The following is a 12611-nucleotide window of genomic DNA, read 5'->3' on the forward strand; positions in this document are numbered from 1 at the left end:
ATGAGTGTAATTTGGAGGGCTGATTTTAGAGTAACTTTAGTGTGAAAAATTCATCTCTTATAGGGTATATATAGGGTATAGATGTATGTTGCAGTAGGAGCCTGTGGCACCTCTTTTCTGAGTTCTTTTCCCAGCGAAAAAGGAAGGAGGAACATCTTCTGAGAAGGAATATGGCCTGAGGAGAGGAATTTGTTGTTTCTTTTTTGTGCTTTGAGCCTTAAGTCTTGGTAGAGGCATGGGTAGCACATTGCTGACACTTTGTTTGAACATGGAGATATTATCAAGTGTCTTACATTCCTTGCTGAGATTTCTGTCTCTTGGGTTACAGGGACGTGAATACCACCATCATGGAACTCCTGATTATGGTGTATGCGTGTAAGACCTCTTGTGCCAAAAGCATTATCGGTGTGATTCCCTACTTTCCTTACAGCAAACAGTGCAAGATGAGAAAAAGAGGCTCGATTGTTTCTAAATTGCTGGCTTCAATGATGTGCAAAGCTGGTAAGGATGGCAGATATTTTATGATTATTTGGGTGCCTGAGGATTTTATTTTTAGCTTAGAAATTATAATGCATTGTTTTAACTAAATTAGAATGCATGCTGAGTAAAAATAGTGATATAGCTTTTAAAGATAACAAATTTATAATGATAAAATAGTGTAGAAAACTCTCTCTTGTTCCCAACTCTCAAAAACACAAAGGTAATGAGAACAACTTATTTTTTCCTAAATCCTTGGTTTAAAAAATTATATTGAAATGACAAGTTATAATAATATTATGTCATTTTTAGAGGGGGAAAAGGCATTTGAGGCCAACTATTCTAACACAGCAACTACTTTTATTTTAGCCTCTTCCCTTTCCCAGGACAGATTGGTATACTGTGTAAACCATATGTATTATTTTGTGTTGTGTATTTTCAGGTAACATCTTAAGTGCCTCCCCCTTGTTTCTAAATAATCTTCAGAATTGCTATTGTGTTTGTGTGTGTGCATGTGTGTATATGATTATAGAAAACACATATCACAGAGCATTTACACAGAGAGAAAGGAATAAAAAGTCCTCATCACTATATTTTAACACTGACACTTAACTGTAGAATATATTTTCTACTGTAGCGTCTAAAGAAGGCAAAAATAAAACAAAATTTGATAAAGCCCAACCCCAGCAACCTCAAAAGCATACCCCATTGACAAGTGGGGAGCAGGCAGGCTCATAGAGCCTTCCAGAAAGGTTCTGCTCTTTCCTTCTAACCTTGATCCTAGGAAGCCATTAGGCTTCCTTTCCTGCTCTTTTGGGAAAGTTTTCTTTAAAAATTTTTCCAATTATATTTTTCTTATATTTTTATAGTGATTATATCAAATATTCTTTAATGAGCCAATAGATGAAGGTTCTTCATTTTCATCAATTCAAGTCTTAACTGTTGGTCTTAATATTTTAAGACAGTATTTGTGCTAAGATGATTTTGCCATGCCTATTAAGAAAACTTCAAGGAGATATAATTTGCTGTAATATAATTATCATAGACGTTCCTTCGTTACTATTATCTTTGCTATTTTAAGACAAAATTGCTGTGAAAATTATGCATCTCTGCATAGGGAAAATCACCCAGTCTTTCCCTTCTGAGTAGGGAAAGACCCAGTTCTCTACCTCCTGAATATTTCATTTACTACTCAACACAGAACACTTAACTTCTGACACTTCTGATCACAAATATTTTCTCTGTAACATCAGCTGGATGTCCTACAATTTAAGTTCTGACACTCTATCTGGAGATAGTACCTGATCCCATAGGTTAAGGGCTCAGTGCCACAAAACTGCACACCCACCTTTCAGATGCTAGTCACAAGTCCAGGTCGTCACTTGTGCTTCTGATCATTTGGCTGTAAATTTGAGGTTCCCACCATCCTCTCCTTGGATTTGATTAATTTGTTAAAGCAGCCCACAGAACTTAGGAAAATGGTTTGCTTACTATTTATCAGTTTATTATAAAAAGATCTAATAAAGGATACACATGAACATCCAGATGGAAGAGATGTATAGAGCAAGGTATATGGGAAAAAGGGCCATGGAGCTTCAGTGCCCTCCCAGGACACAAATTCTTCCAGCACCTCCACTTGTTCAACCTGGAAGCTCTCTAAAACTCATGCTATTGGGATTTTATGGAGGCTTCTTCAACTAGGCATGATTGATCATTCCATTTCCAGGCCTTCCTCTCTAGGGAAGGGTGAAGGGGGTGAAAATTCTAAGCTTCTATTTATGATTTGGTTTTACTAATGACTAGCCCACATCCAGGAGCCATCCAGGAGCCCACCCAGAGTCACCTCATTAGAATGAAAGATACTTCTAGTGCTCTTATCACTTAGGAAATTATAAGGGTTTTAGGAGCTCTCTGCCAGGAACCAGGGGCAGAGACCAACGTATGTATTTTCTGTTATCTCACAATCTTGTACTAAAATATCTGAGAAATAAAGATGCTACGTTTTTTTCGATGAGAACAACTTTTTAATAGTAATTATATATAGTATTCTATTTTACATAGTGCTTATACAATGCAACTGGTTGTTAAACTATTTATGTGTTTGTGTCTGCTTTACTTTGAAAGGTTTAACTCATCTTATTACTATGGATTTACACCAGAAGGAAATTCAAGGCTTCTTCAATATTCCTGTTGATAATTTAAGAGCATCTCCCTTCTTATTACAGTATATTCAGGAAGAGGTGAGCTAGCTCGGACTTCTTTATTTTAACATTCTGTTTAAGGTTGAAAGACATTTCCATTTCCTTCGGCTGTCCGTAAAGGATTAAAACATGATATATTCTGCTTAAAGTACTATTTACTTTATAAATGTAACTCAATGTATTTTATAATTCTTAATCTGAAATTTATTTATTTTGCTGAAATCTTAATTGCTTTTCCATCTTTTGAACCTCAGGTGCCTAGAATTGGACTAGTCGTGATCATGATAACTCACTTATCATTGGTTCATGCAGGGCCCTCTTTTATGTGTTCAGCTCTCCAACCTTTTCTCTCTGTTCATCCAACTATAGTAGTCAGCATCCATGATCCTACTACCCAGCAAGTATACTAGAGTTATCATAATAACTTATATCCACTCATGTGGTCCTTCTGTGTTCTATCCCTCTGCCTCCTCCCATCTGAGGGAAGCATCACCCTGAGTCTTGTTTCTCCCAATTTCATTTTTATTTGTAATTTTATCTCATTTATGTATACACACCACACACACACACACACACACACACACACACACACCCACACACACACCACACACACACACACACACACCATGTATATATTACTCAAAGACAAAAACAAACAATATATATGTATTTAAACTTTATAAAAATGTATCAAACTATAATCTTTTGGGAATTTTTTACTTGATGTTACATTAATAAAAGTCATCCATATTGTTGTGTGTCACAGTTAATCCATTTTGACAACCGAGGAATACTCATTGGGGGAATGTTATCACAGTTTATTCATAAGATTTTTGCTGTCGTGATAGTATTCCTGTGAACATTCCAATATGTGCCTCCTATGGTACTTAAGCAAAAGTGTATCTTACTTATAAACCTAGAGTGGAATCGGTAAGTTGCATAGTATGTAAATGTTTAATTTTCCCAAAGTTGTTATGCCACTTACATTCCGACCAGCAATGAATCAGATATCCTGTGGATGCAGCCTTTCTTCAATACTTATATTATCAGAATTTAAAATTTTTTCCAGTTGAATGGCTGTGCTATTGTATCTTCTTGTCACTTTGATGGGTATATCTCTGATGCCTTAAGAAGTTGAACATTTCTTAAATGTTTCCTCTTCTGTGAAAAGATGCTTAATGTCTTTTGTCTTCAGTAGTTTTGTTTCTTTGTGAGCTATAGGCATTCTTTTTTTATTCTTAATTCTAGCCATATTATTTAGTATTTGTTTCACATGTATTTCTCAGTTTGTAACTTTTCTTTTAATTTTCTTTAGGGAGTCTTGATAAGCAGACATGTTAAATTTTTTTTCATTGAGGTGAAATTCACATAACAAAATTCACGATTTTAATGCAATTTTGTGGTATTCAATACATGGACAGTGTTGTATAGCCATACCTCTATCTAGTTCTGAAACTCTTTCATCACTCCAAAACACCCTGTACCCATTAAGTGATCACTACCTATCCCTCCCTTCCCCCATCTCCTGGCAGTCACTAATCCACTTTCTGTCTCTGGATTTGCCTACTCTGGATATTTCATATAAATAGAATCATATGTTATGTGAAACCGTTGTGTTTGGCTTCTTTTACTTAATACAATGCTTTTGAGGTTCATCAACATTATAGCATGTATCAGATCTTCCTCGATCTGTACCAGGATTTTTAAAGAATATTATGAAGAGGAGGGCTACAAGTATATTTTTGTTGTGTAAGTAGGGATCCCTTCCTATCCTATCAGTTTTTAAAATAGGAACTTCTAGAGTTATCCTGTTTCTGATGGCCCCCTTCCGTGTTCTTCTTAGTGTCTTTATATCAAGCTACTCTAATTATCATAAAAATGAGATGTAGCAGGAAATGGAAAATTAGGGACAGGGGTAGAGGTAGAGCAAAGGAGTTTGGATATAGGGCAATTTGAGTCAACTTCATTTACTCCAGAGAAGACTGATATTTTAGTTATTTTCTTAAGGGCTCTTGATATCTTTATAAAACAACACTGGACTGATTGTCCTTTGACAAATTAATTTCCTCAATATGTGACTGAGATACATTAAATAGTCATGTTTTTTGATTGCACTAATTTGGAATTTGACGATCACCTTAGATTTAGATTGGATGGTTATCATCCTTGCACTGTGAGATGACAACTTCCTGTTGATTATAAAACTGTGTTTATACCACATTATCCATATTTGCTGGCGCATAGATATGACCTAATCACCAATTAGCCCTACTTTTTTCTTAAGTCTGTGAGGCTCATACCTTGATATTTTTCCCTAGTTATTCCTTTATTTTCCATAGGAGAAATTTACTTTGAACTTTTCTCTTTCTGGAAAACTTTTAAGTGACCAGATGACATTTTTGAGTCTGTGGAAATGTTCCTTTTTATTGATTGTTTGGTGTTGGTATGAATGAATAGCCTTGTGGAGACATGGCAGTAACCCTGATCTCTCGTCTGTCACAGATCCCAGATTACAGGAATGCTGTAATTGTGGCCAAATCTCCAGCCTCAGCCAAGAGGTAGGTGGGCGCTCACGATTGAACGCTCCTTGGATTTTTATCCTGGGATCATATATCTGATCATATCTCAGGTGTTCTGGATTATTCTTCAGTAGTTCCCACTGGTGTCCCCTATTTTTATTTTGTGGACTGATAGTTTAAAAGATTGTCTGCTGACTCCATTTATTAAGTGATGATTGATTTTCCTCTTGTTTTTTTCAACCCCAATTCGTGACTACCAGTCATATTTCATAACTGAAGCCTTCCAGGTCTGGAGAATTCCAACCTAGTGCTTTCCTGCACTTGCAGGTTGGTGGCTGCTTGTTGTTAATCTTCAAATCTGGCATTTAAAATATTAGCAAATATACTTTGTAGTTGTTGACTGCCTTTTATTCAGAGAACTCAATAATTTATTAACAGAATTGTATCCATCCCAGAGGCCACTTACTGGTATGTAATAAAATGTGGTACTTCACAGAGCCAAAGCACCGTGAGGAATATAAATGGGGCAGTGTAACCTGGAAAATGTAACCTGGATCAGGCATACAGAAGTTAGAGTTGTTTGGGGGCTGAGAGGATGTCATATATCAGTGTTTTCTGGAAAAGTCACTCCATCGAAGAAGGAAGGACAAAATCAAATGTAGGAGTAAAGCCTTTTTCCTAAAGAAGCTCTCTTAAAATTGTTTCTCAAAATTGAATATCTTTGCTCACTGGTTCATTGTTGAGTCCTATGGAATGAAAGCATAGGTACCTCCATCCCGGGCCTATGGACTGTTAATTTTGAAGGATGAAGGAGAGCTTGCACATAGTAAGCCATTGATTTAGAAGATTACAGATAAATAATTTTCCATTATCAATTTAAGAATGACATTGAGTATATTAAATCAGATTGCCACTTGTGATAAAACTATGAAGTTGCCATGTTCTTAGAGATGCCCTCATAGTCCAGCTAGGTCTGTGCCCACACACACTTCCTTTAGGAATGAAGTCTCATCAGAGTCTCGCATTGTCCATTTGATGAAATTATAGAAACTCACTCATGTTGGAATATAAGCATTTTAAACAACTTTTCTAAGTATTTGTGCAAAGGCTGAACTAATTTTAATTTAGTAAATTTTTTTGACACACAGGCTTTTAAAAAGTTTAACGTGAAAAGCATGTAACAATTAACATTTTATACAGTTCACTGGCATTTAGTATACTCACCACCCCATACTCATTATGTAATCACTCTCCATTCCCTTTTTCGCCCAGCAGTTGGCAACCACTAATCTGCTTTCTCTGTGGATTTCTTATTCTGGATATTTCATATAAAGGGAATCATACAATATATGGCCTTTGTGTCTTGTTTCTTTCACTTAGCATCATGTTTTCGACGGCCATTCATGGTGTAGTACGTGTCGGTATTTGACTTCTTTTTATAGCTGAATAATGTTACACTGTATGGATATGCTATCCTTTATCCATTCATCCATCGGTAGACATTTGTATTATTTCTACCTTTTGGTTATTTTGAATAGTACTGATGTGAACATTTGCTCATAAGTTTCTGCACTGAAATATGTTTTTATTTTTTGTGGATGTATGCCTAAGATTGAAATTGCTGGGTCATTTGGTAATTCTATGTTTATATTTTTGAGGGACCACCAAAACTGTTTTCCAGAGCAACTGTTTTCCATTTTACAGTATCATCAGCAATGTGTAAGGGTTCTAATTTTTCCACATTATTTTCTAGTTTTTATATTATAGCCATCTGGTGGGTGTGAAGTGATATCTCATGGTGGTTGTGGTTTTGATTTCCTTAATGATTAATGATGTCAAGCATCCTTTTTTTTTTTAAACGCCTACAGCACCTGGTATTTCTGGGTGGCCTCGCATCCAAGTACTAACCAGGCCTGACCCTGCTAAGCTTCCAAGATCAGACAAGATCGGGCACATTCAGGGTGTCATGGCTATAGATGTCAAGCATCTTTTTTGTGTGCTTCTTGGCCATTAGTATATCTTTGGAGGAAATGTCTACTCAAATCTTTTGCTCATTTTTTAATTGGATTGTTTGTCTTTTTGTCGTTGAATTGTGGGAGTTCTTTATATATTCTGGATACTATGATTTGCAAATGAGCAAATCAGATTTGCAAATGAGCAGATCAGATATATAATTTGTAAATATTTTACTCCCATCCTGTGGGTTTTCTTTTCCCTTTCTTCATGATGTCCTTTGATGTACAAAACTTTTTAATTTTTATAAAGTCCAGTTTAACTTTATGGTTGTTGCTTGTACTTCTAGTGTTATATCTAAGGGTGCTTTATTAAATCCAAGGTCATTAAGTTTTACCCCTATGTTTTCTCTTAATAGTTTAGTTTTAGCTCTTATATTTAGGTTGTAGATCTACTTTGAGTTGATTTTTATATACGAAGTGAGGTAGGGATCCAGCTTCATTCTTTTCCATGTGATTATCTGCTTTAGTTGTCCAGCACTGTTTGTTGAAAAAGCTTTTCTTTCCCCCTTGAATGGCTTTGGCACCCTTGTCAAAAATCAGTTTGCCGTAGATATTTGCATTTATTTCTGAACTCTCAGTTTTATGCTGTTGTCAGTATGCCAACACCACCCTGTTTTGATTACTGTAGATTTATAGTGACAATTAGATTAAAACAATCTGAAGTAGGTGAAAGTGGGAGTATAGACTCCTTACTTGTCCTCCACTGACACCAAGAGGGGAGTGGCCTTGCTACCACTATGTTGGTGAACGTCCTGACTCCACTAGGCCTATTCTGACATGACCTCATTGGGGAGGGGGAAATGTACCTCTTTACTGCTGAGTTGGGGTAGATGTCCAGGTTTCACTCTCCACTGACACCAGTGGACGGGGGTTCATTACCACTGAGTAGGAATGAAAGTCCCAGCTCTGTGTTTGGCCTTCTCTTAATCACCCATTGCAGGTTCGGGCTACATCATTTTGCTTGTCAAGAAAGAAGTGTAGACCCTCAACTTGGTCTTTGCTCGGCTGGGGAGAGGTACAGCTGTATTTTTTTCTGTGGTGTTTGGCTAGACTAGGGCAGTTATTATCTTACAGTTTTCTGACTTGAAGGCTACACCTTTCTTGGTCTTTTGGATAAAGAGAGTGGGTTCTTTTGAGGCTCTATGCCTGTTGGCATGTTTGGGTTGCCTGTTTCTCAGCTGCAAGTCTGGCATAATGCAAACAGAAAGCTTAGAAGACTCATCACCAATGTCATTTTTCCAGTCCTGAGGTCCCTAACCAGTCTTCTTTCTCCTCTCCACCATCAGAGTTTTGTATTTGTTTCATATATATAATATCAAGGGTTTTGGTGTAATTAGTGGGAGGAGTACTCCATATTAGCGGAAGCAGAAGCTGCAGCAATGTATTTTGATAGTTTTTTGTGCTCACTGAATACCAGAAGAATGATGAATTTTCTTTTGACTCACCCATCTGGGCAGGCTTCTGGTAACTTCTTTAATCCTCATTTTACATCTAACATCCTGTATTGATGAAATGGATGAATGAGTGGTAAAATTTTTATCATCGTAATAACCTTTTGCTCAGTTTATTTGGCATTTATTAGTACTACAGTGATATTTGTCATTTATCCATTCAGATGTTTATTAAAAACCTGTTGGGGTGAGTCTGATGAGGCCTAGAAAGGTGCCCTCAGGGAACTTGTATTGCATGTCAGGTGTTTTATCTACTATTGTGGACTGGATATTTGTTTCCCTCCCAAAGTTCCTATGTTGAAATCCTAACCTTGCCCAATGTGCTGCTATTAGGAGGTGAGGCCTTTGGGAGGTAATTAGGTCATGAAGGTGGAGCCCTCATGTATGGGATTAGGGCCCTTATAAGAAGAGACTAGGTAGAGAGTTTGCTCTGGCTCTCTGCTTTCTGCCTTGTGAAGATACAACGAGAAGATGGCCATCTGCAAACCAGAAGAGCACTGGATCTGCCGATGCCTTGGTCTTGGACTTCTAGGCTCTAGAATTGTGAGAAATAAATTTCTGTTATTTAAACTACCCAGTCGATGATATGCTGTTTGTAGTAGCTGGAACTAAGACATCTGTATTATCCAGTTTGATCTTCTCTACTTAGGAGGTCAGGGTTTATCTTTCACAGATGAGTTAAATATACCCAAGGAGACAAGAAACTTATCTAAGGTGATTCAGCTGTATGTTGTTTACTGGGAGGTAGTGGCACAACTGATTACTTCTTAGAGTATTTTCCACACCAGTGATTATCAGATTTGGACGTTGGCCAAATATGATTGAAATTGATTTGCCTATTTACTTGGTTGCCTTTACTTAGTATATATATGAGTGCTAGTCCATGCCTGGGGCTGTGCCAGGCTTTGTGGATAAAATTTACTATAATGGTTTTCTAAGTTGGTGAACAGTGTAGACATTGCTACTCTCCTCTGGAGCTTATGGATTGCCTCATGTGCTGTTTGGCCAGTAGGTCATTAGGTAAATTAGAATGAAGTATCCAACCATTTTCTCCCTCGGCTTCTGTTATTTTGTCCATGTAGGTTATACTGCATTAAAGAAATGTGTTAGGATGGAGATGGTTGCTACAAAAGGCTAAGTTATGGCTGGTAGTTTGTTCTCCATATTGAAGATATTATGAGAGCTCTTGTGGTCAGTTGCATCAAACATGGTAAAGTAGACTTTGTGGGTGGCTGTGACTCCCACAGCTATGTTGTGGTGATTTTGTTTTTAATTCTAATGTTAGAGTTTGAGATGGCACTTTCTGGCTTAGTGACATGCCATTTTTGATCTGATTGTTTCTAGCTTCTTCCTCCAGTTTTCCATTTGGCACCTAGCTTTAGAAAACTGTTGTAGTTAATTTAAAGACACCCTAGAGCAGCAGGAAGATAGTTAAACTAGGAGTTAGTTTAGATGGGCTTCCGATTGCGGCTTAGCTAATCTTTTGAGAATGTTGAGAACCATAGTCTGGGCAGTCTTTCCAAACCTCAGTTTCCTCACCAGTTTGAAATGAGGATAACACCTGCACTGCTTATCTTGTCTTACAGAGTTGTAATAAGCATTAAAGAACTTCAAAGAATTTTACAAATTAAAATACCTCTATGTAGAATGGTGGTTGTTAGTGCCTTTAGAATTCTGAAGTTATTGATGAGTAGGTCTAAATGTGGAGCTATGGTTTTATAGCGTTCTTTGACAATAAGCAGTTGTTTTGAATAAAAGTGGTCACCTGAGAATATAACATTGCTTTAATAAAAAACAGAACTGCTTCAATGAGTTGTTTGAAATTGTTTTCTTAGAATAACTGAGTGAGTAGGAAATAAAATGTGAGATTCTGTGTTGTATTCTGACCCGTGATTGTAAATTAACCTTCATCATCGTACCACCAATATAGCAAGATTGAGTTGCTTTGGAATTTATCTTTGACTGTTCGCGCGTATAATGCAATATGACCTAGAGGAACCATCCTGATTCTTTTTGGAATCAGGTGAGAATTCAAGTTACATAACTAAGTTGTATAGAGTATCCAGAAACATCAGTGTGCACGTAATGATTTTATTTATCTCGAAAGTACAGTTGATTGTCAAACAATGCAGAGGTTAGGGTCTCCAACCTTCTGCATTGAAAATCTGCATGTGACTTTCGATTCCCCCAAAACTTAACTGCTAGTAGCCTACTGTTGACCAGAGGGCTTACTAACACTATAAACAGTCACTTAACACCTATTTTGTATGTTGTACATATTACATACTCTATTCTTGCAATAAAGTAAGCTAGAGAAAAGAAAATGTTATTAAGATAATCCATAAGGATGAGAAAAATACATTTACAGTATTTATTGGGGAAAAAAAATCCATGTATAAATGGATCCATGCAATTGGAACCTGGGTTGTTCAGGAGTCAACAGTATTGCCTTTTCAAAAGGTTAGTAGTATTGAAACAGCATTATTCTAGGAATTGGCAGACTTCTATGGATCCCAAGTGGAAAAGACTCTCAGATGGGTTATAAGGTACGAAGGTTAAGGTACGAAGGTTCCAGACGAAAAGAAAGGAGAGGCCCCTTCAAGGCCTTCCAGAGCCTGAGGGACACAATCTCCTCCCGGGTTTCGGCACCAAATGTAAGGTAAATGTGGGACAAGCCGAGAAGTTTTAAAAGTAAGCCTTTATTGGGAGAGCACTCCTGGGTGAAGGTTCTCTGGTCCAGAGAGGAGAGGGGCCAGAGAAGTTGGGCCCTGGGACGGGAGGGCGTAGTTTTTATAGGGTTATGTGGGGGTAGGGTATAGAATGAGGAATGTCAGTTGAGCATCTGGATTAGGGCGTGGCAGATTAGGGCAGTGGCAAGGCTTTAGGATGGGCCGTTGTCCAGATTCCGATGTCGAGCTGGGAAGCCTCCAGGCAAGCCCCTGCCAACCTAACATGGGTGACTAGGAGTTCAGTTCTTTTGACAAAGCCTATTTTGAATTTGAAGGAGGAACTAATCTCTGTGATGCCAGTCTTCATGAGGTTAGGATGGGGCATAAGCTAGTGAAGACTCTGCCTTATATTTGTCTGAACATTTTTTTATCTGAACATTTTTTTGAAAGTTATTTTGAATTTTTAAAAAGATGAATTTAAAGTTATACAAATACTACATCTTATATAGCCACATTATTATCTCAATAAACCCAAAAAGCATTTGGCAAAATTTAATTTCTGTTCCTGGTAAAAACTGTGTGTAAACTAGGAATATAAGGGAACTTCCTCATCTGATAAAGGGCATCTATGAAAAATGCATAGCTAATATCACACTTAGTTGTCAAAGACTGAAGTCTTTCTCCTAAGATCAGGAACAAGATGAGGATGTCAGCTCTCCCTACATCTTTTCAACATTGTACTGGAGATTCTGGGTAGCACAATTTAAAAAAAAATCCAGCATGAAAAAGAAGTAAAACAGTCCTAATTTGCAGGTGGCATGATTATTTATGTAGAAAAATCTGATGAAATTTATATAATTGTTGTTAGGACTAGTAAAGCAGTTCAGCAAATTTGCAGAATATAAGATCAATAAACAAAAATCAATTGTATTTCTATATAATAGCAATGAACAGTTGGAAATCAAAATGAAAAATAGAACCAAATAGCATCAAATTAATGAAACAGGAATAAATCTAAGACATTCTAGACGTATACACTGAAAAATACAAATACACTGAAAAACATAGCTGAGAGAAAGACCTCAATGAGTGGAGAAAGATACTGTTTTCATGGATCAAAAGGCTCAATATTGTTAAGATATTATTTCTTCCTAAATTGGTCAATAGAATTGACACATCTCAATCAAAATGTCAATAGGCTTCTTTGTAGCAGTTGACAAAATTGCTGATTCATATAATGCATAGAACCTAGAATAGCCAAAACAACTTAGAAACAGAG

The 12611-nt window shown here is 36.9% G+C and overlaps 1 protein-coding gene across 2 annotated transcripts in view; it reads left to right on the top strand.

Annotated features, from left to right (window-relative positions):
* Nucleotides 1-12611, top strand: part of PRPSAP2 (phosphoribosyl pyrophosphate synthetase associated protein 2) — a 52068-nt gene that overhangs the window by 18830 nt on the left and 20627 nt on the right. For both annotated transcript variants that reach the window (XM_016145179.2, XM_016145177.2), the window contains 3 exons: nucleotides 329-501; nucleotides 2602-2717; nucleotides 5181-5236. In XM_016145179.2, coding sequence (XP_016000665.1) covers nucleotides 329-501; nucleotides 2602-2717; nucleotides 5181-5236 — 345 coding nt within the window. The remainder of the gene's footprint in view (nucleotides 1-328; nucleotides 502-2601; nucleotides 2718-5180; nucleotides 5237-12611) is intronic.

The sequence above is a fragment of the Rousettus aegyptiacus genome, unplaced genomic scaffold (genome assembly GCF_014176215.1).
Source record: "Rousettus aegyptiacus isolate mRouAeg1 unplaced genomic scaffold, mRouAeg1.p scaffold_m13_p_6, whole genome shotgun sequence".
NCBI classification, from domain to species: Eukaryota; Metazoa; Chordata; class Mammalia; order Chiroptera; family Pteropodidae; genus Rousettus; species Rousettus aegyptiacus.